Source organism: Sprattus sprattus (assembly GCF_963457725.1).
Source record: "Sprattus sprattus genome assembly, chromosome: 14".
NCBI lineage: Eukaryota > Metazoa > Chordata > Actinopteri > Clupeiformes > Clupeidae > Sprattus > Sprattus sprattus.
This window is the reverse complement of record NC_137912.1, coordinates 12,921,679-12,948,525: the sequence shown is the minus strand read 5'-3', so window position 1 is coordinate 12,948,525 and position 26,847 is coordinate 12,921,679. Positions and strand designations below refer to the sequence as shown.

At 44.6% G+C, this 26,847-nt stretch overlaps 2 protein-coding genes across 2 annotated transcripts; one reads left to right on the top strand and one right to left on the bottom strand.

The window, feature by feature from the left end:
- Positions 1 to 962: 962 nt before the first annotated feature.
- cd36 (CD36 molecule (CD36 blood group)) lies at positions 963 to 8,409 on the bottom strand (the record flags this gene model as incomplete). The annotated part of the gene is made up of 12 exons (XM_080851677.1): positions 963 to 1,133; positions 1,654 to 1,708; positions 1,823 to 1,896; positions 2,224 to 2,342; positions 3,644 to 3,831; positions 4,332 to 4,401; positions 4,603 to 4,652; positions 4,937 to 5,028; positions 5,297 to 5,452; positions 5,906 to 6,050; positions 7,870 to 8,030; positions 8,284 to 8,409. 12 exons carry the CDS (start codon positions 8,407 to 8,409, stop codon positions 963 to 965), a joined length of 1,407 nt encoding a protein of 468 aa, XP_080707803.1.
- Positions 8,410 to 10,830: 2,421 nt separating this feature from the next.
- gnai1 (guanine nucleotide binding protein (G protein), alpha inhibiting activity polypeptide 1) lies at positions 10,831 to 26,303 on the top strand. The gene is made up of 9 exons (XM_080851398.1): positions 10,831 to 11,243; positions 18,706 to 18,748; positions 18,907 to 19,048; positions 19,494 to 19,651; positions 21,490 to 21,618; positions 22,873 to 23,002; positions 23,406 to 23,559; positions 24,376 to 24,586; positions 25,133 to 26,303. Exons 1-8 carry the CDS (start codon positions 11,126 to 11,128, stop codon positions 24,564 to 24,566), a joined length of 1,065 nt encoding a protein of 354 aa, XP_080707524.1. The 5' UTR covers positions 10,831 to 11,125; the 3' UTR covers positions 24,567 to 24,586; positions 25,133 to 26,303.
- Positions 26,304 to 26,847: the final 544 nt, after the last annotated feature.

Below are 26,847 nucleotides of genomic sequence, written 5' to 3'. Positions count from 1 at the left end.
GAACAAAGAACCTGAGGAGGCGAGCCAACCTAATTTAAAAACCATAAAACTCAAGTGCAGGCTTCTGTGGGGGCAAAGCCACTGCTTTCTGACTAAACAAACCCGACCGCTATGCAAGGAATAATTTAAAGGAGGGTTTCTTTTTTCCCCTCTCTCACTTACACACACACACACACACACACACACACACACACACTCTCTCTCTCTCTCGATTTTGATTTAATGCCCAGGTGAGGTAAGAGAGAGGAGACTGCATACATTTCACCTCTGAGTGCACAATGTGTTGTTCTGTTCCCACTCGTGAGAATGAGTCCTTCGTGTTCGGAGCGGACAGAGTTTCCAACGTGAATGTGGGGGGGGGGGGGGGGGGGGAGTCGAAGTCAGCACGCGTGACCCTTGTGTCATAAAGACGTTAACACTCATGAGAAAGAGGTGTGCTGTGGCACCATGGGAGAGTCAGCTCAACTGAATGAAATGAAACCGGGCCTGAGGTCTGATCGTCTTTGACACACAGTCTCATATTTTGTTTATTTATTATCGGTATTAACATAATATTATGTATAAAATAACACTGATATATGTATGCACCAGCATACCAACAAACATCAGGGAAACACAATTACCCACACGAGAACATACAACAAAGCTGTTTTTTGCAACACTATTGCAAATCTGTTGTAATTTAACTAACCTGTTTCAACATCACTACACAATATGTGAAAACATGATAATTAATTCCGCAATTTATGAAATAATCACACTGTTATCATGAAAAATATTTCCCTAACAAATCAGAGCACAGTGCTTATGCACTACACTCTCACATATTTCCACTTATGCATATAAATATGTGTAACACATAAAAATGAATGTGTTATTTAGCTTATAGTGTTCCAAAGAGTCATTCTGTGGATAGAAGTCATTTTCTTTCACTGTTTCTCTCCTTCTGTCTGTGATCTCCATCACGCTATTGTGCTTCGGCGTCTGTTGACAACGCAGGCAGCCACCGCACAGAGCACACACACAGCCGAGCCTAAGGACAACAGTGCGATCTGCACCGTCTCCAGCATGTTAATGCGACCCACCAAGTCCTTCTTGAACCTGTCAGCCGTCTCTTCGTCCAGGGCTGCCGTCTGAGGCAAAAGGGACAAAGACATGGGATTTAAGTGACTTGGTGAAAGGTCCAGTCCCCCAAAAACACCAGAAGGAAGAAAAGACATCCTGTTTTCACATGAAAGGTCTCCACAATAAGTTTAAATATAAATGCACTTAGTCCATTGTTTCTTAATACCATTACTTGACCGCATATGTCAAGTACTTCGACTGAAATAAAAAAAATAAGACATTTCTTTTTTTTATGATTTGTTTTTGGGCTTTTATGCCTTTAATTGATAAATCAGCGAAGAGTGGGACAGGAAATGAGTGGGAAAAGAGGTGGGGAGTGGACAGGAGAAATGACATCGGGCCGGATTCGAACCCGTGTCCTCCATGGGCGCCAAGCCCAAATGTGGTCTGTTTGCGCCACAGTGCCGCCCAAAAATAAAACATTTCTAAGGTAATCTTTAGTTGCAAAGACATTCATTTCCCAAAACATTAAGGCTGAATATGCAGACAGATGGCAAGTTATTTCTTTCTATTCACAACAGCACTCACCTCATTAAGCCACGCCAGAGGGAATATAGTGTAATCCTTAACCTTTTTCAGTACCCTGTGTGAGAAGATGAGATCTGTTTAATAGTTTGGCCTGTTAGTATGGACTAGATATGGTAAGCCAAAGGAAACCACACTGTGGGGAAGGTGCTAGGGAGGTGTCTGAACTTACGTGATGACATTCGAGGGTCCATACATCATGTTAACCTGGAGCCTCTTGGCAAACCTCAGGGTGAAGCCTGTGGTCTTGGTAGAGGGAGGAACGCAGTGAGAGAACTGATCTATCAACCAGTTACTAATATACAGCTCTGTAGCATGGACGTGGGGGCAGTTTGTGTGTCTGTGAGTGTGCCCATGTGGGTTTATCACTGTGTGTGTGTGTGGGGGGGGGGGGATGGTGCACGTGTGTTTTGAGTTAAGGTGTTTGTGTGTTCGGGTTGTGTGCCTGTGTATGTGTTCAGGTTGTGTGCGTGTGTGTGCGCATGTGTGAGTGAGTGGGTTGCTGTTCGTGTTTTAAGTTTGTGTATCTACCATGGCCTTCCCAGGGTGAAAGGTCAAACAGAGGTCACTTACTGGCTCCACATCCAGGTAAGTTGAGTGATGCTCCTCACTGGGGTCCAGTCCATGCACTGCCTCTCTCAGGAACGGGCTGCCGTGCAGGAAATGAGGCAGGGAGATGTAGACCGGGGCGTCTGTGGGGAACAACACCGCAAGCTTGTCATCTTTGACATTTCCTCTTTTCCTGGACACACTGGACAGAGTTTTGCCCCAAAGAGAACTAACTGCAAACTAACCTCACTGACCAACCCTGGTGATTGACCAACATACTGACATACGGCCTGATTTGCAGATCAACAATGATTACCTGAATACAAACTTGTATGTATGTGCGATCTGATCTATGCAATATTGCCAAAATCAGAAAAGTTATATCCTCTTAGATGCTAGATGTAGAATCAACTGAATAAAGAGTTGCCACTCCTGCCCTTCTTGCTACCCTTGTATAACTAAAATGTCCATGCACCATGTCAGTCAACCATACCTAAACATAACTAATCAAAACTAAACATCAACAAAAATGCTATACCATACCAGGCAGCCTCTCCCTCTCAAATTCAATTAAATTGAATTGCATTTATAAAGCGCCAAAACAATACAATTCTCTATAGGCACTTTACAGAGCCCAAGGCCTGAACCCCCCTAGAGCAGGCACAATGGCTAGAGGGGCCATCCTGTTAACAGGATGAAACCTTGAGCAGAACCTCAGCCCACAAGGGGGGCCCATCTGCTTGGAGCTGGCTGTGTAGAGATAGAAAACTATTTCTTTCCCACTTGTAGAGTGAACTTTGAAGATGGCTGTAAAAATATTGCAACTCAACACCTTACCTAAGTGGAAATGCAGTATATCATACCTGTCAGGCAACCAAGCTCTGGACACTACATGTGTCTCTTTTCTTCCCTTCCTAGACTTGACTGTCTCCGTTGTGGGATGCTGCTGTAGTCGGTCCACCTGATCTACTCGCAGAAACACTCTGCCTACACCTACCCATTCCCACAACACTGTCATGCATTAATTCTACTAGCATTTTTATCTGGATGCGTGTATGAATTAATCTGCCAAAGGTTTTTTCCTGTTAACAGGGAGTCTTTCCTTGCCCCAGTCACATCTTGTGCTTAATCCAGGGAGTTTCAAGCTCTGGGCTCTGTAAAGCGCTTTGAGACAATTGTAGTGTTTTGGTGCTATTTAAATTGAATTGAATTGAATTGAATTGAATTGAATTGAATTGAATTGAATTGAATTGAATTGAATTGAATTGAATTGAATTGAATTGAATTGAATTGAATTGAATTGAATTGAATTGAATTGAATTGAATTGAATTGAATTGAATTGAATTGAATTAAATTGAATTGAATTGAATTGAATTGAATTGAATTGAATTGAATTGAATTGAATTGAATTGAATTAAAGAATGAAAGAATGAATGGTCTCACTATCTCTGCAGGAGCTTACGTCCAGCACCCCAGCCAAAGTGCAGTTCCTGGTGACCAGTGTCTCGGTGCAGAAGCACATGTTGTCAGGGTTTTCCCTGGGAGAGGCTAGGGTTTTGGCGGGTAGCATGTAGCGGTACACCTCAATCCCCTTCAAGTCCTCACTTCCAGAGAATTCGGCACTTACAGACCTGAGACAAAAAAACACAGAACTCTGCCACTAGTACAGCCTGACCCCTTATGGTATAAATGATAATTGCATGCTTAAAACCGACCAGGTTTTTTATGAACTTTCAGTTGTGTAAACCCAATAAGCTATATATTCTAGATGTGTACAGGTTCAAATTAATTTAATTCAAGATGTGTGAAATGTACCTTTACTATACTAAGAATGCGTTTTTTACCAAAAACATACTAACCGGTATGTTAACTTTTAAAAATTACTTTATGTCTCACTTTAAATATGGTTAAAACCCTACAAGACTTGTCAGGATACAATGTCTCTCAGATAACACAGATAAGGTGCACTTTTTTATATACCTGTGGGGTTTCATTTGTGTATGATCTTAATTCAATTATAATTAATTAATTCACTCCAATATCAAGTGCTTTTTAAATGAGCCTTGAGTGAACAAAAAGCTCAAATCAGTCATGTTTGAAACATGAACACTGAGAACTTGAACAAACAAACCTGCATATGTCTGAGGAGAAGAAATATAGAGGCTTCTTCTTATCCAGAAAGGGAGGGAAGGAGGACGCGTCTTGAAAATGATAAGAGAGTCAACTTTAATGTAAACAAAAGGACATTGTGCAGGCACAAATAGAAAAAAAATCTATAATATTACTTTTTTTAAGGCAAGGCACTTATAGCAAGGTGAATCGTGGCACACCTGACTTACTGGTCAGGCATACATTTAAAAAAAAAGAAGAAGGTGATGTGATGTGAAGTGTGTTTTCCTTACCCGTGCCATTGAGCATATCACAATATGGGTCGTTCCAGAATGAAAGTACGCTGTTAGAAATATACAACTGGGGTTATTGCCCATGTAAAAAAAATACCAAATTTTGCCTTCAATTTGGTCATGTTGTAAACAACATAGGCATGTTTGGAAGACATAGGCATATCCACGTGATTGGTTGGGAAAGCATGGGGGATTTCCGTGTGATTGAGAAGAAACAAAGTGTACTGGGGCCATGAAAAATCAGACTGAAAACAGATAATCAATAGTAGAAAATGTACCATCTCAAAATCATTTAGATATTTGTTTCCAGAGAGAAACACATAAAACAAGTCACCTGTTCTCCTTCCATGAGTTAATTAATGAGACTTTGGAGATGTCGTCCTTGCCCGTGTTGACATTGAAAGGGCCATCAAAGGTGTCATTGTACTGACAAAGACAAGACACTCTCTTTTGTAAGAATTATCTTGATTCATACATTAGTCACATGTAAATAGTACTTAACTCGCACTAACAGTAATTACATCCCTGCACTTTAAAAAAAATCTTATGTAATACAATTGTTACACTGTTGCTCGTAGCTTGATTGTTTTCTCCTTTGTACGTCGCTTTGGATAAAAGCATTTTCTTAATGACTAAATGGCTACATTACATGTTACACAAAATGAAAACAAAAATGGCAAGTGCCTGTACTCACAGGGTAAAAGACACCAACTTCAACCTTCTGTATGGGGTCAAAGTAACCCCATAACAGTTCTTTGACTGTCCTGTTCTGGAAGAGCGAGGAGTTTGTACTCTTTATAGCAGCTTCAACTAAAAAGTGAAGCCCCTTGGGAATAGTTGAATAAGCACCCTGGAAAGATGACATAATGTAGTTAATTTCCATGGTACAATTACGTCAAAGCAATGTCCAGAAATGGAAGCATGACTTCTGTGGAATATTGGGCTAACAGCTGAGCTGTCGATCTGAGATAAGAAGAGAAATCAACCACAAAGATTTTATCGCCATGATATATGGCTGTGTCAGTGACCATGCACATAAAATTGCAAAGTCACAGCTCTTGTCTCCTTGTGGTGCTAAGCCACAAAAAACAAGGAGCTTGGCCTTAAACTTAAAAAAGGAGCATGGCTTACAGTAGTCTTGATTCTGTATCATCTATATAATAAGCACATAGCAGGCAAAACCACTATCCATAGACACAGTACAGCATCCCATCACAATGCACTACATTTCAACTAACTAACTGATTCAAAAGGACGATACCACAGACACAGACAGCACAGTTGCATGGCAATGGAGTCTTACAGCCACGACAAGGTTGAGAACGGTGACCACGTCCTCTTCTGGCCCCACCGACATGGAAGGATCGAAGATGGCCCCATTCGGCAGATTGAATGACACCGTGTGGTTGTCATATGCAGTGATGTCCGTCTTGGCCAAGTAACGTGTCCTGCAATTGAAGCACAGTTTCAGTTGAAATCCCCCCCCAGGTATATTTTGTCTTCCAGTCAAATGCTTGACCCGAACAAATCTTGGGAGAGTATTGGATGTATTGGTCAAAGCTGGGTACATCCCGGCACAAATCAGTACATATTGTACTTTGAGCAGCTTCTGCCTGACATGGAGGTGGTTTCCCAGCATCAAGCATAAAAACTTTATTAGAAGCCTACGTGTCACATAAAATGTAATAAAATAAAAATGTTATGATATCAGAAGAAATAGAAGTAGTAGTTTAGTAGTCCTCACTTCACTGTCAAATGATTAACTTTGAATTCAGATGCTAAGAGTCAGGGCTCGAGTAAATGACCCACTAGCTCACCTGCTTAGCTTCTCCTACAGTCGTTCACTGAGAGATGGGCCACTGGCTTGGGACAGCCTTATAGTATGACATGGCAAGCTTCAATAGTGTAGTCAGTTTGTTTTAGATTGTCTTGGGCTGACTTTACTGGGTTCACTTCACTTGGGAATTTGTTTTTCGCTCAAAACACATTTAGCTGATGTGGTAAAATAAAAGAGGTATGGGATTTAAATTGTCTAGTGTCATTGCTGCGATAATAATCATGTTTATTTGGAGGCTATTACTTGCAGCATAGGTTATGCAAGAAAAGTGTTTTCACTCGTCTGCATTTCTGTGACGATGTGGATGAACTCTCAAAATTATGCCATGTGGACCCAATCTTTAAAACAAAACAAAAATAATTCAAATCACTCGCGTCCACAAGTTCTCTATGAAATGAAAAATCCATTCATGACTGACATTTAATTTGGACTCCAATTCTGTCCACAAGTTTCACCCACAATGCACCCCTCAGGGCATATGCATATGTTTGTATAACTTCAACAAAAGAGGTTCATTGGTGAGTATAACTCAGAAAAAAAGTATCTAGCAAAAAGAAGTAACAACCAAAAATCCATTGCACAATCAAGTGCACATGTGACTAGCCATTAAGATGCCAAATCACAGCGTGACTAAATGTCTCTTCCAGGATATTTCTAATGGCCCACAAGGCCGTTAAAGATAATAAACTTTCCTTTAAGCCTACATAGATTAGATAAGGTCATATAAAGCTGTATGTTCAAAGACTACCATAAAACTCTTACATAACACAATAAGTCAGTTACCTCTGAATTGCCCATCGGATGAGGACTCAGTTAAAATATACTTACACCAAATGTCATGGATAGAACAAAAATTGCAAATGCTGTCATTTGCACACAGAACTTTTGTCCTCACACATGTGTTAATGTATCTGTATGTCTCTCAAAGAATCAGTTGGGATATATTTAGTAAGGTGACAATGTGATATAAAACACAGTCACAAATATGTATTTTCCCACCTTGTCCTCCAAACCTGAATCTTGGCAGAATCTTTTTTTGAGCTGTGCGAGCAACATTTTGCAATTTTGCTGCTTTGATAGTATTGTGTGTTTCTTATCAAACTATAAAGCTGTCATTGACATATGTAGACGTGTACAGAATAAGTACGATGAAGTGAATCAAGAGATAAATCACACATACACTTTGAAGTGATGCTTAAACCTTTCCTGATTATATGCTCAAATGTCACGGATTGTATTCCATGCATATATGAAAAATCCGACACATCTACATATTTCAATGACAGCTTTAAGTAAGGTGTCTGAATCTTGAAAATAATGTATAAACATGTCCTCTGCTATGCTATTGCTGCTAAAAGTATACTGCAATGCATTTTCAGTCCAATGTTAACCCTTTCTGAACACATTTTGCGGGAAAACAGTGCTGTCACCTGTATGTGTATGGTCCTTTCTCCGAGACTCTAGGGATCTCTCCATTCTCCACCACTCCTGCAGCATTCTGGACGTCATACAGCCAAAACTGCCTGTACACAGGAGCACCCGCAGCCACCCAGTTCTCATAGGCCAGCGTCCCGGGCTCAATAACAGCTTCCTGCACAGGGGGAGCAAAGACTCACCAACCATTCACGGATATACTCTGTACTCACTTTGAACTAAAAGGAGCTTCACTGGTTCCACATGTATTATTAAACACTGAATGTTCAAGTGACAGCCAAGATGTCTCCTGCATCACAGTGTGTATTCGGTGCAGACCACCACAGAGGAATTCTGTCTTGTTTCTGCTCTAGTCATCGAGTTAAAACCTCCCGCACTGTAGAATGTAAAAAAAAGTAACTCAGACGTACCTTCGTCACCGTGGACTGGATGATATTGTTCCCAACAGGGATGAGTATTCCCCCTAGGGCAGCCAGCAGGGCCCCTAGCACAGACCCGGCGATGAGCCCACTCACTGCGTCACAACGGCAGCCCATGCTAAACGTACCCCAGTGGCAAGGAAGCCCAGAAAGTCTGACAAACGGGTGGAGACACAGAAGACTCTACACACCCAAGCACTACCTACCTGGTGCTGATTATATACGGAAGAGGGTCACCGGTCAAACTCCATACAGGTGAAGTCCACGGTGTTTCCTGATATGGAAATATCTTAGCGATAAAACCTTGCCAAGAGACTTCTTTGTGTGGATCTCAGGTTTGATTGCATAGACTAGACTCTAGGGACATGTACAGAGCTTCCATCAAAGGAAAGTAATCTCTGACATCTTGTACATAGACAGATTTAAGTGTTGTTACCAACAGCAGAGGATTTTTTTTGATGAATTGCTATTGTTGATACTTTCTATTCATGTGAAAACAAAAGCACTGCAAGTGTTAGGAGGGGATGAATTGGCTATTGTAGGAGACTTTGTCAGTAATGGCCCGTTGCTGGGTTTCACGTGATATGGTCAAACTGATTGCTGTGATAGCCGGTTAATGGACTCTCGTTGGGACTTGTTGCCCAGACTAAAATCATAGAAGACATCTCACCATTCAAGGCCTTGACAAGATCACACCATTCTCCTTCTGGACAACCACAGTCCTACCCATTCTTCAGAACTGCAGAGATAGTGCTAAATGTAGTTGTGCTAGTTAAGTTGTAAAGTAGTTTTTTGTTGTCAAAATAAATAAATATGTCCCCCAAAAAATCTCCCTCCAAATCACTGTGGTGTTCAAGCTTATTGTATCTCTGATTCTGCTCTTTGTCATGTATGTGTTCAAATTGTAGAGCCCTCAAAACCATCAACAATACATCAAATTAAATAATTAAACGCACAAAACACACAGAAATGATGCACCTCAGAAATAAATAATTGTTGGTGTTCTAAAAACTTTCCACAACAAAAAAGACTTACTGTACCTTTAATGGTTCTGTTACAGGACAAACTATGGTGTTCACAGAGTGAAAAGTGGAGTTACAGAGTATTTTCTGGGAATTATATCAACCCATTTATTTGCAGCTGTCATTGTGTCCTTTACGTTTCCATATCGCCTAAAAGGGCCACGGCAATAAAACCAAACAGTATAAAACTAGAGCTCCTTTAAACCGAGAAAGAAAAAAAATGAGAGAGAGAGAGTTTGTGTGGTGGTAGGGGGAAGGATTGGCGAGAGAGAGAAATTGAAAGACATTCTGACTCTAGATGGAGCTGTTCCACCATCTCACCTTCTCCTTCTCCTCCAGTCTGTACGTGGCTCCTCCCTTGGGACCCGTCTCTGGCTACGTGCCACCTTCAGCCTGTGTCATTAACATCCTACTGGGAACCCCACTGCTCTCATGTACTCTCAATCAGAGTAGGCCGACCAAAGCCAATTTGATCCTAGCAAACAGTGTGCAGAAACCTCAAGCAAAGGAGGCGCTTTCAATTTTACACATTCATACATTCTTAAGTGAATCTTTGCCAAATAAACATACTCACTAAACGGAGACGGCCCTGATGTGATCTGTTTGTAGAGTGGCATGTTTTGAAAGTTTTCCGACTGTTGAGTTTTTTGTTGTTGTTTTAATGCCCGAGGGGCAGACTGTTTACAGTAGCACCAACATCAGTGTGCACCTGTTGGGTGTGGAAGGGTAGGGAAATTGCCGGAGGTGGTTCCAGTGCTTTGCATAGGTTTCCTGAGTGCCAAATTTGTCATTGAAATAATATGTAAAACACAGGACAAACACAGGAATGCACTGTTGGAACATATTATGGTCTCATGGCGTGCACTCCCTGTGTCTTCTAGATATCTGATATAACCATTTGTGATCCAGATATCGTTCTTTGAGAAGCCAGTATTGAATCACTCTGTCAAGCAACAAATTAAATGTCATGGTGTGGCACATAAAGGTTTCTCTGAAAATGTGATGATCATTCTAAAACTGTAGATTTCTTTCACTAGTATGTGCTTACCAGAATAGGGTTTTAAATCGTGGAGCAAGATCATTCACTAGACATCTGACCTTAATGGGGGGAAAAAAGGTTAGGATGTTAGAGTTAAGGGTGAGGAAACAGCTATTTCACTGACAGACCAGATTATGTCATGACTAAGATAATGTTGAAACATTGATGTTTTAACCTGGTACATGGGTTTCGTATGTGACTGGACGATAAACGTATTGTCTTACCCGTGTACGAAAAAAAAAACAACCATATGGTTTAATTGTGAGTTTGCAACAGTGAAGTAGAGAGAGTAGGGAGGGCAAATGTTGCACGTCGGTAGACGCTACGTTGATTGCTCAGTTCAGTGTCTCGGAAGATGCAGTGCACGGTGGTTTGCTGCTGAAGCTATAGGCGCGTGCCTGCTGCCAAACACACGTGCACGAGCCGCCATGTATGAGAACAGGAAGCAGCAATCTCTTGATGACTGAGAACAGAGGTTGACGCGCTGGAAGAGGGCGTCGTTACAGTCCATTTGGTCTCGTAATTTTAACATTTTATCAAGAGCCGAGAGGGCAGAAAACACAAGGAATATACGCTGGGCATCGGACGACGCACGCAGTAACCCCTTTCCATTTTGTGTCGAGAATCTCCCATTAAGGCGGTTGTAGATCTTCGGGTTTTTTTAACACAAGGGCGTGTGGCTTTCCGGGAGTTACTAGTTTTAACCCTTGCATGTTTGTATTGTATATATTTTATCTTTTTACTTTTCATCGACCGGGGGAATCGCTTGAGGATGGGGTGTACCTTGAGCACCGAGGACAAGGCGGCGGTGGAGCGCAGTAAAATGATCGACAGAAATTTGCGAGATGACGGAGAAAAAGCCGCAAGGGAGGTCAAGCTACTCCTTCTAGGTAAGGTAGTCATGGTGCGCAAAAACTTTACGAAATTGGCCGATAATGGTGGTTTGCTGTTTTAATGTCGTTTGAAAAGTTGTAAGCACTTAATTTGTTTATCAGTCGTTGAAACAAAACGAATATACATCGTTAGATTGTATTTTTAAACGAATCAAGCCACCATCCCAATAGTCAGTGCTTTTATGTGAACGGGGTCTCCGGCTACACAATACCTCCGGTTTGAAATTTCTCCATTTGGATCGGAAATGTGTCTAATGGTTTCTCGATAAATAACATAAATCCAATTTATATCACGAAATTGGTTTTGATTGGGAGGAAGTCTGTCATGTTATTTTCACTGGTGAAGGAACAACTAAAGGGCATCAAGTTGTCTGCTCCCTCGTTTGTCCACATCAGTGTTGTTGGTAGGGTAACCACCCAACATTGAGGCAACAAAGTAGCCTATGCAACCCACTCTGAACGACACATTGTTTCTAACCAGGGCCACGGATATCATGGTTCGAATTCCAGACATTTTGTTCTGTTAGCATTTGTATTGTGGAATTTAGATTTGTATGCTAAACATAAAGGTGGACGGAAGTGCATCTTTTGAAAGGGCCCGAAACGTGTTGGGGAATGAGCGCAAGCTGTTAGACTGGCTAAGCACCTATTTAGCTATGTCATGGGTGTTGTAATACCCCAACAGCATTAGCGTGGTCTCATTGATTGGACCTGTTGATTCAGATTTACTCACGACGAATGATTGAGCTGTAATCCATCGAAAGAAAATATCTTTTAGGCTATTCATTTTTTAAAGTATGAATGTCGATTGTTGCGATTTTACAGTCGTTTCCTGAAACGTCACTTTAACTTCCGTTATTTTTTTCTGTAAATGTGGACGTTCTTTTGAAATTGTTTCTGGCAAAGTTACGACATGGTAGGGTAATGGCCATTTTCTGTTCTTGACGTGGCATTGGCAGAATCATTTTACAGATATCCCCAGTAGAAATTGCAGTTCCGCCGGTATGAAAGTTTTTGGAGACCAAAAACAGTAAAATTACATGAAGACGTCTTGACTGTGGATAGTCCTTCAGGCCTGTTGCTCGTCGTTCCCTCGAGACCCACTGTGTGTGTGTGTAATATTACACATTGCTTTCTCCATGCACTGGGGTAGGCTTGTATTTGATTACCAATCATCATCTTCAGTAAGCCATTCACAAACATTAAGTAGCCTAGCACTTGTGTAAAAAACCTGATGACCAACGCCTAGTAGAGTTTCTTTGTCCTTGCCTTTCTTCCCAAAGAAACGCATATGTTGGCTTATCTCTGGAAGCCATATGGGATGGTTGCTGCAGATTAGACATGTCATCATTAGTTTTCCATAGATGACTGCACTTGGCCAACTAGCTCTCACCTACTGAGTGGCCTGTTTTGAAGTGCATGGCAAGTGCAATTCGGCATGTCTACTTTCTTGGAAAATTAAATGTATGAAAGTTATGGGTTAAGGAAGAAACGTGGATCACATGTTCTGTTGTGGAAATTGGAATCAATGTCTGACAGATAGCCAGGGTGTTGTAATGTGTGTCTGTTCATGTTTTGATGACAAAAATGTGCCATTAATTATTTAAGATGACACATGGTCTAAAAAATTAAGAGACATGTGTTTAATGGAGTTTATGAAGTAGTGGGCAGATGGTTCAGAAAATGGTGTGCTAAATTGTTACTGTAAGGTGATGAAGTAACATTGCCCCTCTCCACACACACACTGGTCTTGTCAAGATCTCTACCACGGTGCGTGTCTCAGCTATCAATAGCTGGTCGCCAGGTAACGCACTTGGCCATGTTCAGATGACCATGAAGGAGCTGGCTTTGGTGATGGCTGCATAAGGACAGAAGCACAATCTGAGACGCAGATAAAGGAGTTCAATAAAATGAGACCCACAGACAGGTGACAGTGGTAGAAGATGACAGAAGAGAAAGGTAGAGAGAGAGAGAAAGGGAAGGCAAAAGATGTGAAGCAGTAAGGTGAGCCCAGCGAACCCACTGTGTCATTAAAAATGAAGCAGCCACTCCACTGAGCTGATGCAGTGTGTGTGTGTGTGTGTGTGTGTGTGTGTGTGTGTGTGTGTGTGTGTGTGTGTGTGTGTGTGTGTGTGTGTGTGTGTGTGTGTGTGTGTGTGTGTGTGTGTGTGTGTGTGTGTGTGTGTGTGTGTGTGTGTGTGTGTACACACACACAGGCACACAGAGATTAGGTAGCCATACACATTTGGACAACAAAAGCATAACCACACTGATGTGTGTGTGAATACACTAACAAGTGGACAATCCTCAGGAACATGCTCGGGGGCACACTGAATAGAACACAACACACATACACAAACACATTGCCACACAGATAAGGGTCATCTAAACACACAGGCTCTCACAAGACTGGTGCTGTTGTTGAATAGCCACAATCACACAAGGCTGTCTGTGTGTGTGTGTGTGTGTGTGTGTGTGTGTGTGTTTCTGCTTCCGTTTCTCTCCCCAGCAAGTCTCTGTCAACCTGGTGGTGGTGGTTACTACAAGTGACACTGCTCCTCCCTCTATCGCTCCATTCTCCCTTTAGTCAAAACGTGTGTGAGGCTACAACCCTCTAAAGAGGACTGAAATGATTTTGCGTATAGTGATTGGTCGATTGATTGATATGCATGTGGTGAGAGGGTGTGTATGCCCCCCGCCCCCCAAGTTGCTGCGTTTGCATGATAGGGGGTCATTTGAGTTTTAATAGAGTTGGACCCGGCCCAGTTTGCATGCTCCTGACCGCATGTTTTGCCCATGCGTCTCTGCTGACCTATGCCAACAGGAGTGTTTGTTTTTGATTCTCATTAAAAATAGACATGTTCCAGGATGCATGTTTACTGTACAAAAGCAAAAAAACACGAGCGACAAAGCCAACAGACAGCGTTCCCTCAGCTGAAACAGCTGACTGCATTATATTGGTGTTTGGGTGCCTTTTAACCCCTGAGAGGATCAGACCTCCGTCTGGCTGTGAGTGACTCATGTCATTGTTATGGCCACACGTGGGGGGCAAGTGCCAGCTCACCTCTGGTCTGTCGACACTAGTGAGGCCGTGGAGTTCACTGGGCTGCCTTTTGGCACGAGGGCCTTTCCACTTCAGGAATGGCCCACGACTCGGTCCTTTCCACTTCAGGAATGGCCTACGACTTGGCTCTTTGATCGCAACGTCGATTCCTAACACGACAAAATGATTCATTTCTCCAGTGGCAGCACTAACATTAGACAACGTTAGGATTACCCCACGGTTGAGAGGACAGTTCAGTTTTGATATGAAAACACTTGATTAAACGCCTTCATGGAAGCTGTAATTACTTGATGAAAAATGATGCCAGCAACACTGTTGATTTAATTAAAGACCATATTTCAGCTGAGGGTCTGCTTGTGTTCATTCATTGATGGCAACGTCAACAAGCTCACTCTGTAAGCTATAATTCATTTAGCTGTGATCACCACGTAACGTGAAGTTAAAAATACTTTTGCTGGCTTTAAAAATGGCGCTTGTTGTCTTCCGCTCATGATGCGTTTAACCATTCCTCAAGCATCACGGCAAGCGGCACCCAACGGTTTCAGCGCCGCACTGAAGTACCCAGCCTGGTTGTGGATGCCAATTTCTCCCCCCGGAAACCGACCTGAAAGAAGGCCTTTGCAGGGGCAGTTCCCCATGGTCGGAACACGCACAGTGGTGCAGACGGCCCTGCTAGTTCCTGCAACGGAAACCACCCCCCAACTGTCATGTCTTGCTCTGTAGCACCCCTGTCACCTCCACAGTGACACTCATCAGAGCGGAGGGGTGGAGTTGTAGTACCCGTGTTAGGCCTTATTCTTTACGGTCACGCTCTCTTCCCCTTCTATTTTTAAATTCTTATCTTTTTATCCTCCTTTTTCCCTTTTATATAAATAGTTCCCTCACTTTGTCTTCGGTTATTTCTTGTGAACTTTGTCACCGTGTTAAACTAACCCAGAGGATTGTGCGTCGAGAAATATTTTGGGTGCTTTTAAACCAAGCCTCACTTGTTTGGTTGAGAGTTCGGTACTTTTCCATGAATAGGTTTAAATGGCTCAAAACAGAAACCAGCTGCTCCACTGGCACAGTGTATGTTTTGCCATGGGCCGGGTGTGTCATTGTGGATGCAATCCGACACCGCTAAGGGATCGCAACCAGGACACGGGGTTGGTTCTAGGTTCTGTGGTGGTCCCTCACTCAAAGGAAATCTACTGGTGGTTCTTGCTGCATGTGATTTTGACGATGCAGAGTGCCTTGTGGCTGTGATGTCACCAGGCTGAGGTGTGTGATGTTAGTTATGTAAGGCCTGTTCTGAGAGGCCCCTCGCCACTCAAGTTTCATATATAATGTGGTGATGTCAGGGGGTTGTGTGTGTGTGTGTGTGTCTCTGTGTGTGTGTGTTTGAGAGGAACACACACACACGCTTTGAAGAATATGATCCTTCTGTGTTCAGGTTAAGGACCGTTCATTCTTTACACACACACACACACACACACACACTCACTCAGCCTGGTGTGGGGATTATTTGCTCCAGATTGAGAGGCCCTCATGGCATGTCATGGGTTATCATTGTGCTGCTGTAGGCAAGACACTGCCAGAATGCTCTCTCCCTCCCTCCCTCTCTCCCTGGACCTCTTAATGGCATGTTTAACATTGCCACAATGCTATCTGGCACAACACAGTTCCACACCCCACCCCACCCCCTCCCTTCCGAGGACACCAGAGCGCAGTGGTGACACGTAATTAAAATAATGTGGCCCCCAGTGAAATCTGTCCAATTACAGGTGCCAGCACACCGCCAAGCATCCCTCTGCTCCCAGAGAGAGAGAGAGAGAGAGAGAGAGAGAAAGGGTGAGAGAGAGAGAGAGAGAAAGGGTGAGAGAGAGAGAGAGAAAGATAAAGAGCAACATCAACATATGGGCCCTTCCAGCCCTGCGTCCCATCATAGATAATGAGATGCTGTAGGGACTCAACTTTGTGTCCGATGCCCCCTAAACTCCTGTCAGGTCGCTGGAGTGTCGCGTTGGTGGCTGGCAGGGTACTGTGTAGGCACTGCACGGCTCAGCCATGAGGTTCCATGGCACAGACACAATGCCAGCATTAGACACCTGGCACCAAGAAGTCACCTTTCAAACCATGTTTTGGTTTTTTTGTTGTTGGTTTTTTTTTATGCTAAAGGTCATTTTCACCTTGTTTTGAAATGTGGAGGGGGAGACAAAGGAAAGAGAGGAAATGAGAGGGAGAGATGGATCATTTCTTTTTAATGAAGGAGAAGGACAAATTGTTCAGCAGAATTCACCATAGGGAAAACGGAGTGAGCGGGTCACGCGGAGAGAGACCGTGCGAGCGCATACTCGCACACATGCACATACACGCATGGATGCTCCCGCTTCCTACTATGCGTCACTGGCGGTTAGTGTGGAGCTTAAATCTGTGACGAATTCTGGCTGGATGTATGGCAATAACAGCTCTACGTATTGCTGTGCTTGGAGTCAACGAGTTGAGCTGTGTTGATGTTAGCCTACCTGTAAACAGAGCTAAAGTGCTCTCGCTCTCTCTTGCTCCCTCTCTCTATCTCTCTCTCTCTCTCGTCCTCACTCCCTTTCTCTCTCTCTCTCTCGTCCTTTTTCTCTCTCGTCCTCTCTCCCTTTCTCGCTCTCTCTTTCGCACATAGTCTTTCCTTCTGTCTGTCTGTCTGTGTGCCTGAAGTCTGTGGTAATGGCTCCAGTTGCCATGGCAGCATGACGTACGAGCGAGAGCCCTGGCAGCAGGCAGGCGTGTGCCACTCCGACGGTGATCACGTTCTCCTCTCTCTCTCTCTTCCTCTCTCTCTTCTCTCTCTATCTCTTTCCCTGCCTCTGGCTCATTCCCTCCTCACGCTTGTAAATAATGCACTGGCTGTTCCCTCAGCTAGCTCATGCTGATGTTATTGGTGTGATGTGTTGGGAGCTGCCACCCCCCCCCCCCCACCCTCCTCCAGTGGAAATGTCTGACGCCATTTGGCCCCCACGCTGCACCACCACCAGCAGAGAGAGCCCCCCTGCTGGGGCCCGTGTGGTTGGAAGCACAGGGGGGGGGGTGTTCTGGTGCTGGCTGGACTGGTTCTGTACACCTCCGGCGGGTCCACAAGGGTTGGGTTACTGAGAAATACGTGCTTGGCCCAATAGGATGAGCTTGTGGAGGCTTGTCACGCACACCTTGGTGTGTGTGTGTGTGTGTGTGTGTGTGTGTGAGAGAGAGGAAGGACATGCATATGCAAGTGACTTTCAGATAGGGGAGACTCTCAAGGTTCTCTCCCTGCTGTCAAGTATTCACAAGGGAGCAACTACACGCCTTACTCCTCCCTCCAGCCCAGAGAACCTTCCATCACACACCAGTATGTCCCTCCCCTGTGTTCCCAACCCTATTCCCAGCTCCAGGACAGTGCACCTAGGGGGGCTGCTTTTGTGAGTCCTGAGTGCTCTGTGCTCCAGGGAGTCAGATAATGGCTGGTAAGTGGTGGCATACAGATGTACCAATAGCCTGAGAGAGAGCCATCACACACAGAGAGAGCCAGAGAGAGGAGAGGAGCTATCGATCCCTCTGCCGATTTGATTTTGATAGATTTTTTTTTTGTATTATTATTAAACTAATATCTCACTGCTGTGTCTGTAATGTGCTTGTTGGTGATCTCAGACAAATGGAGGAATCTTTCTTTGTCTGTGAGATTTGTTCGTTTCTAAGAGCAGAGATGCACTGGGATTGGTTTCTGTCGCGAGTGTGAAAGTAAGGTGGGTCCTAGATCAATGGGGTATGTCGAGAATGTGCCAGAGAGTAAGACAGGGAGGAGGTGAAGAGGAAGAGATGAGCGTCAGTGGAGCTCTTCTCTTCTCTGTGGCTTATTGACCAGCTGCCTCTGTGGGTCTCTCAGGGAGTCCATCAAACAGGGCCTTGTTCTTTTTTTATGGATTTCTGCAGTAATGTCTGTGTCTCAGGGTGGTATTTCTTAGAGGCATTGCAGCGTATAATACACGCTAGTGGAGATATAATATGATAGCGTTATTCTCACTGTTGCAATACCCTTTTTACAACCCCCATTGTGTTTGACAGTTTCCAAGAGATTTGGAATACAGCTGTTGTTCATGGCCTTCCAACTGTCTTGTTTTTAGTTATCTGCTGTCTTAATGTCAGTGAATCAACATTGGCCACTATCATTGCCTTAGGTGGCCACTGCGTTAGCATTTTTCACCATGTCAGACATTTTAAATGTATTATGTTTGGCCATAGGATGAGGCTCCTTGTGATATGGAGAATGTGTGTTGATTTATTAAGTGTTTATGGGCGAAGAATTATCGCCTCAACTGGAGCAGTTTTGTTGATCTGCTTTGAAACTGAGTTAGCACATTAATTAAAACATTTTTATTCCTTATTTCACAGGTGCTGGGGAGTCGGGGAAGAGTACAATTGTGAAGCAAATGAAGTGAGTATCAAGGTTGTTGCTTTTGCAGTCACAGGCTCAGGCCTTACAAGTGGCTGCCAGATGGTTTTGAGTGCTCTGCTAGTGGAGGGGCTGTCTGTCACTGCTCCCCCCCCCCCCACCCCCAACCCACTTACTGATGACCTCTTGCCCTTTCCTAGAATTATCCATGAGGCGGGCTACTCAGAGGAGGAGTGCAAGCAGTACAAGGCGGTGGTCTACAGCAACACCATCCAGTCCATCATCGCCATCATCAGGGCCATGGGTCGTCTCAAGATTGATTTTGGGGACGCAGCACGAGCTGTAAGTGTGTGTGTGTGTGTGTGTGTGTGTGTGTCTGGCACCTGTTTGAAGGGGTGAGGAATCTGCATAGTGGTGTGGTTTCCTCCTTCATATTTTTCTGTAAAGAGGGCTCCTTACGTTCCTATACGTTAGTTGGCTTCAGTGAGCTGACGTGAGGCCGACAGAAATGGAGTTAACCAAAAGCCAAAACCACGAGACAAAACCCAGCGTAAAAAGTCAGCGTAAACTAGACCAACGTCTAAACTGTGGCACGTAGAAGGACAGATGTGCTTTTTGGCAGTGCTGCTCTATATCTAATTGTGATACTATATGATAGGGATATGGGCAACAAGAACTTGATCTAGACGATCTTAGTTATGCAGATGAGTGTGTGGTATCTTAATGGTCCCACAGAGTGTAACTGTATCTGTGTGTGTGTGTGTGTGTATGTGTGTGTTTGTGACAGGACGACGCACGGCAGCTGTTTGTGCTGGCGGGGTCCGCGGAGGAGGGCTTCATGACAGCTGAGCTGGCGGGGGTCATCAAGCGGCTGTGGAAGGACGGCGGCGTGCAGGCCTGCTTCAGCCGCTCGCGCGAGTACCAGCTCAACGACTCGGCAGCCTAGTGAGTCCCCTCTTCTGTCTGATGCCCCCCCCCTCACTCATCCTCCTCCCCCCCCCAGCCCTCCTCACCCCCCCAGCCCTCCTCACTCTGTCTCATCCTGTCTCCCACTCAAGCAACCTCTGGCTAGCACATACAGTATTGTTTTTTGTTTTTTTCTCTTTCTCTCTCTCTCTCTCTCTCTCTCTCTGTCTCGCTCTCTCTTTGTGCCTCTCATGCTGCTTCTCACCTGCTTTTCACTCTGACTCTTAAACCCATTCCTGCTGGCTCTGTGTTTCAGTCTGTCTTTGTCTATTCTGCTCTGTTTCTCTCCCTTTTCTTTTGCCCATCCCATCCCACTCATTGAGGGTTCCTGAAGTTGCCACCACATCTTAGGGTTGATAAAAGAGTTCCACAGGTAGGTTCTTTACCTGTGGAAAACCTATGTGTGAACTGCATTGCCTAGAAAGCTGTCAAGAACCCCTGAAAAAGTCAAAAATAAATAAAGGCTGCCCCTTTTGCTGGCTCTGTCAAGTTCACACACACACACACACACACACACACACTCTCTGCCAGCCACTACCATCCACTGCTGGTCTGACCTTTAAACTCCCAGACCTGTCAATATTTGCACTCCTGTTTCCAACTTTGTAGCGCTTTCACGGGAGAATGCTGGTGCCCTTGACTTTGAGTTGTACTTTAGCCCCGCTAGCATGTGTCGGCAATAGCAACAAACTCAATGGAGGAGGGAAGGGAAAGGTGGAGTGACGAAAGAAATTAAGTGGAGAGAAAGAGGAAGGGTTGGGGAAAGAGGTGTAGCAGCCAGCGTTCATCATGGTGACGTACGTGCTGGGTAGCCCTGCAGGGGCGTTGTGAAAGACTCATTATCAGCTGCTGAGGACATTTCCTGAAGTGTGTGTGTGTGTGTGTGTGTGTGTGTGTGTGTGTGTGTGTGTGTGTGTGTGTGTGTGTATGAGCGCGCCTGCTGGAAATCTCTTGGCTTTTGTTTGTCGCACAGAGACCATAAATTGCATCATTTTTCTGGCTTTGCCGTCACAGCTGCCAGGGTGTTCCCCCTTTCCCCCTCATCCTGATCGATATCCCAAACACATTTTGGCTGCAGACACAGCCCACTGCACCTCTCTGCAGGTGGCCAGCGCACACACACACACACACACACACACACACACACACACACACACACACACACATATGAATACAGTGATAATGTTTGTTTTTATTTGAGGCAATATGATCACTGACGCTTGTGCAATTTCACAATAAGAGTAGGCGTGTGTGCCAGAGAGAGGGGGGGAGAGGAGCGAATGGGTGTGTGTGTGTGTATGTGTTGGAAGGTGCGAGTGGAGAGTGTTGTAATAATTTTTTGGACTGCAACACAGCAAGGTTGTTCCTACAGTAAGGGGGTGATGTGAGTGTGTGGGGGGGATTACAACAGATTTGTGATCTCTGGAGCCAATAATCCCTGGCCCCCCGGTCCTCTTGAGTACCCCCTCCCCCCCCTTTGTTCTTGTCCCCCGCGTGCTCAGAGAACCGACCGCCTGTGTCTGGACACTGGGTCTAGATCCCTGCCTCACCCAGCCCACCACTGACAACAGGAGCAGCATTGTCCTTGTGCCCGTCATGGCTTCCTCGAAACTTCTGTTTTCTGCTCCGTTTATCTTCCACCTTCTCTCATTCTGATCTCATTTTGCACCTGTTACCTTCCTTCTGCTATACCTTTTTGTGTTTGTGAGTGTGTGAGTGTGTTGGGTGTGAGAGAGTTGATCACTATGGTGATGTGTTGCGCAGTAAGAGCAGTGTCAAAAGCACCCTGAGTCATCTCTGGCTGTTTTTTTTTCCAGCTACCTGAACGATCTGGACAGGATATCTCAGGGCAGCTACATCCCCACCCAGCAGGACGTGCTGAGGACCCGAGTGAAAACCACCGGCATTGTGGAGACCCACTTCACCTTCAAAGACCTGCACTTCAAGTAAGTGAACCCACTTCTTGATTTCAGCATTTGAGAGCGACTGAACGCCGGAGAGGATAGACATTAAAGGATGGATAGAGGGATGGAGGGATGGTGTGATTTGTATGAAGAGGCTGATAACGAGGGCACATGAAACAGTCACGAGGGGGAACGAGGATGGTGGAAGAACCACGAATGAACGAAACCAAAACGAAGGCAAGACAAGAGAGAGCATATGGTAGAAATAGCCAGGAATAATAACAGGGAGAAGGAAATTGAGGAAAGAGGCTGTTAAACAGAGACAGATGAGTCATGTGCCTGACCTTCCCCCCGAATGATGCAAACAGGAAGAGAAACCTTCAGCGCTCTGAACTGTGCAACGACTTCAGTCGGCTGTTTAATTTGCAACTTCTGCCTGCTGGTCGTGAACATGAACCCTTGAGACACACACACACACACACACACACACACACACGTACATACACACATTCAAGCGCGCCCACGCCCATGCCTGTTCTTGGTGGTTAACCATGTCAGAGGTTGGTAATTACTAGGAAGCATGTGGCCCCCATCCAAGTCGAGCAGTAAGAGGTGCATTAGAGCTCCCGCTCAGAGGTTTAATGTGTGGGCCCCGACATGCATTACGTGACTCACAACAGACCACCATTATAATGGGCCTTTTCACTCCCACTTGAAATGTTTGTTTGTCAAACATAAGTGTGTGTGTGTGTGTGTGTGTGTTTGTTTGTGTGTCCAGTGAGGATGCTTAACTCCCTTCCCCCTTTAAACACATACACTCAGCACACATGAACAAACTGTCAATACCAACAGTACACCACAGTCATCTTAAGCTAATAACAGTATTGACAGTAACCTGTTGTTTCAGGGCTCAGATACACATACGCGTCTTTTTTCAGGCAGAAACGCTTCAGTAACGCCTTGGCAAAGTGCGGCGGCCAAAACGGAAGCGGTGCGCTTCCCTGCCTTGTGCTGGAAAGTTGAGAATAGTTCAACTTTTAAGCGCACCTAAAAAACGCTTCAAAGACGCAACGCGTGGTGGAGAAGGGGCGCACGCTTTAAACGCGCCGTACCATAGGAATCAATGCATTTGCTCGCGTCCCGTTTTTACAAAAACGCGTATGTGTATCTGAGCCCTCAGACAGTAGGAGGTCACATCATGTCTTTGCAGTCCTCTCTCTCTCGCTCTCTCTCTCTCTCTCTGTGTGTTCTGTGTTTGGAATACGTTGTTTAACCCGTGGCTGTCTTCCTCTTCAGGATGTTTGATGTGGGAGGTCAGAGGTCCGAGCGTAAGAAGTGGATCCACTGCTTTGAGGGCGTGACGGCCATCATCTTCTGTGTGGCTCTCAGTGACTATGACCTGGTGCTGGCCGAGGATGAGGAGATGGTGAGCCTTCCTCTTCTTCTTTCAGCTCCCCTCACATAGCATGCCCTCACATAGCATGCCCTCAACATCCAACACACACACACACCAGATAGAACCTCAACAGATTTCTGAAAAGCCATTTCTTACTTGTATAAAGATGTACGAAGATGTTCTTCAGCTGTAGACTACTGGCTCATTTCTTTAATTGTTATGTTCTTGGATGTCCTGTCCAAGTGTAAACCTCTGAGCTTTTTCACAGTAACCCCAACCAATTTTTCCCTGCAAAAAAGTCTGTTCTCTTGATTTAAATAAAGTGTACTCGAGTATTGAAATGCCATTGACATCTGTTGAAAATCTTAAATAATAATAATCTGTTGAAAATAAATCATTTGAAATGAATGCAAGTCTTCATTCTCCCATTCAGAACCGCATGCACGAGAGCATGAAGCTGTTTGACAGCATCTGCAACAACAAGTGGTTCACGGACACGTCCATCATCCTCTTCCTCAACAAGAAGGACCTGTTTGAAGAGAAGATCAAGAAGAGTCCGCTCACCATCTGCTACCCAGAGTATGCAGGTATGCCACTCAACCGCACAAGCAATTTCAGTTCTTCCTCGTTCAGGGAAGGTAGCTATTAATAGACACACACATACAATAAAAAGACAAGCGATTTCATTATTTCCTTCTACCACATTCACAGCATATACACACACACACTATAATTGTCAGCCAAGCCATGCATAATTTCCTGCTTCAACATACATGCCATGCATACAAACAAAAACACAATACACCAGACTATGTGTTCCTTCCTTGTTCTACACACGCACATGTTCAAACACAATAACACGTCTCCAGCATATGGCAGAAACCTACTTGTTAAATCCCCCTGAGGGCAGCTTGGTTGGAGTGGTCAGAGGGCAGCTTGGTGTGAGGAGGCCTGACTCTCAGCTGCCAGGAAGCCCCGTGACAATAGCGTCTGTCTGGGAACACAAATGGAGGAAAGCCCGGTGGCCACACGTCAAAGTTCCCCCTGCTCCTCGTGTCAAGTGCTCAGCCTCCGCACTTAAAGCGGCGGATCTGCTTCCTCTCAGGGACTCCCATGACCTAACTTCCTCTTCCTGGCCTTGCGTTTTCCTTATTCGTCCCACCCCCCATTCCCCCCCCCCGTTCCTTTTTGTCTCTGATTGATGTTTAAGCTACAGACCGACAACGTCTGACAAGTTAACAAAGCATTCAGGCCATGTCAGTCCTCTCTCTCTCTCTCTCTCTCTCACTCACTCACTCACTCACTCACTCACGCACGCACGCACACCTCTTTTGCTGGTTGGGTTCTATCCATCTCTTTCTGGTTTGCCTCCTGCTGATGTCAGTCCATTTTGTACCTTCCAGGGTCCAACACCTACGAGGAGGCGGCTGCCTACATCCAGTGTCAGTTCGAGGACCTGAACAAGAGGAAGGACACCAAGGAGATCTACACGCATTTCACGTGTGCCACCGACACCAAGAACGTGCAGTTTGTCTTCGACGCCGTCACCGACGTCATCATCAAGAACAACCTGAAGGACTGTGGACTCTTCTAGAAGCTCTAGATGATCATCCGGTAAGGATTCTCCCCCCCCCCCTAAACACGCACAGTCTCACAATCATATCCAGTCACCCAGTCCAGTCTCAGTGAGTCATTGCCTCATGCATATTGATGCTCTTCAAAACTATTCTCATTAGGACACTGAGTGCCATTAGTCTTATGGTGTCCAGTAAACCTTTTAAGAGACATCCTCGTGATGACGGAACATCACATATAAATGGCCCAGACCACTTATTGAGGCAGAAAACTTGATTACATTTTCTTACATTTCCTCAGCGTATCCTTGATCAGCAGACAGTATGAGCTTGCTATCTCATTGTTTTAATATGTTTTAAGCTTTGCTTGATATTTTTGTGAAATGACAGCAACAAGATCAGTCTGCCAATCAATCAAACTATTACTCAATTTAGTGGTCTTGTTTATCTGGCATTCTTGATTGGCTTAATATTGAGAACAGGAAAGTGGGATATTTTGAATAGATTGTTGTGACAGTGCATTGATCAGTCAGCTGATGGTTTCCCTCTCTCCCGCTCCCTCTCCCTCTCTCTCTCTCTTTCACAGGTTGAGAGAGGGCCAGGCTAATGTGCTTTTGTTTCTCTCCTGTAAGTAAAAACATTCTGACCGAGCATATGGGGAAATCAGTCACGGACCAGTGCTGTACAATATGCCACTTTTATCAGCTTTATTTATGTTTTATTTTAACTTTTTTGTCCTGGGACATTTTAAAAGTAGCGTTTCAAAAAAAAAAAAAAGGAAAAAAATGTGTAGGATGTTTGTATGACTGTTACTGTCACTGCTATGTTTTATTTTCCACGTTTTTTTTATTTTACTTTTTTGTAAAGAAGGACATGTCTCCATTTTTTGCTTTTCTTTCTTTGAAAAAGAGGCTTGCCTTCGCTGGAAAAAAGTTCTTTATCTTCCCCTCCCCCCTCCCCTTACCTTCCTCTACATTGTTGGATCTAAAAAAGGATTTTATTCCAAGTCCAGTTGTTGGTACTTGTGCCTTCGCATGCCTTTTTTTCTGCAGTCCTTGTGGAAATGCTTGGTTTGTTGCCTGCTGAACAGCTCCAACATAAAACATGTAAAAAGTCTGTATGAACCTGTCTGACCAACCCCCACCCCCACCATACCCCTCCAGTGTGAGCACAAACCTCCAGGTCACCTGTGTGTGTGTTTGTGTGTGTGTGTGTGTGTGTGTGTGTGTGTGTGTGTGTGAGAAAGAAAGTATATGTGTGCAAGATGGTGGACTGTCTGAAAGGGATTAAAGGAGGCTTTGTCGGTGAGAAATGGCCAGTGCCGGCAGTGGTTTCCATGGAAACCCCCCAGAAAAGAGCCCATCGCCCTCTGCTTGATTCTCCGCCATCAGAGGCGAGAGGGGCGAGTCCTCACCATGGTGAGGTGAAGGGCTTTGTCGTTTTTTTAACAATACCAGCCGTTTCAACACATGTTGCCAGCCAGCCATTCCAAAAACAGCGGTGGCGTAGGCTACGCAGTGCAGAGATCAACTTTGTTGTACAAGAACGCAGAATTTCATGGGTCTGGGCAAAATGAATTCAGTCTATTGGGAGTTCTTTGATGAAACCTAAGTTTCTGCAGAATTCAAGTTTAGAGCCATGCAGCTAGGGAAGCAAAAATGATGGGTGGGAAAAACTGCCACCGCTGTGTGTGTGTGTGTGTGTGTGTGTGTGTGTGTGTGTGTGCGTGTGTGTGAATAAGAGAAAGAAAGAGAAAATATGAGACAAGAGTATGTGTATGTATGTTCTCCATGAAGTGGGAACATTTGTAGACTCATTTCCCTTATTTTGCTAATAAAATATTGAAAACAAAACTCTGACTTTTTTTATTTTTTTGTCAAAAGTAATTCATTTGGAAACCCATATGTGATATAACTGCCCTCTGGTAATCAGACTACTCCTCTAGTAAAGCTGTGGCATTTATGCACATTTCTTCAGAGATCAGAGGCAAATGAATGCTAATCTGGTTAGCATTGCAGTCTTGTCTCCATGCAGCACAGCCATCAAGCTAATCCACTCTTAGATGGCTGCTGGGTCAGATAAGCCATATCGATGAAGTTCTTAGCTCAAGGGAGAGAGAGGGAGGGGGAGAAATGGCAAAATGTCTGACATGGCCTTCTTGTTGGGAATTTACAGTGTTAGTCGTCGAATAGCCGATTTTTTTTTTTCCTTTGAAGGATTCACTAGAGACTTTGAGTCACCGGGAGAGTGCTTCCATGACCTGTCAGTAAGTTCCCTATCTATCTCACTCACTCGCTCACA

Coding starts and splice junctions, on each gene's coding strand:
- gnai1 (XM_080851398.1), top strand. CDS start 11,126: ATGGGGTGTACCTTGAGCACCGAGGACAAGGCGGCGGTGGAGCGCAGT. Junction 18,749..18,906: donor ACAATTGTGAAGCAAATGAA/GTGAGTATCAAG, acceptor GCCCTTTCCTAG/AATTATCCATGAGGCGGGCT. Junction 21,619..22,872: donor TTCAAAGACCTGCACTTCAA/GTAAGTGAACCC, acceptor CTTCCTCTTCAG/GATGTTTGATGTGGGAGGTC.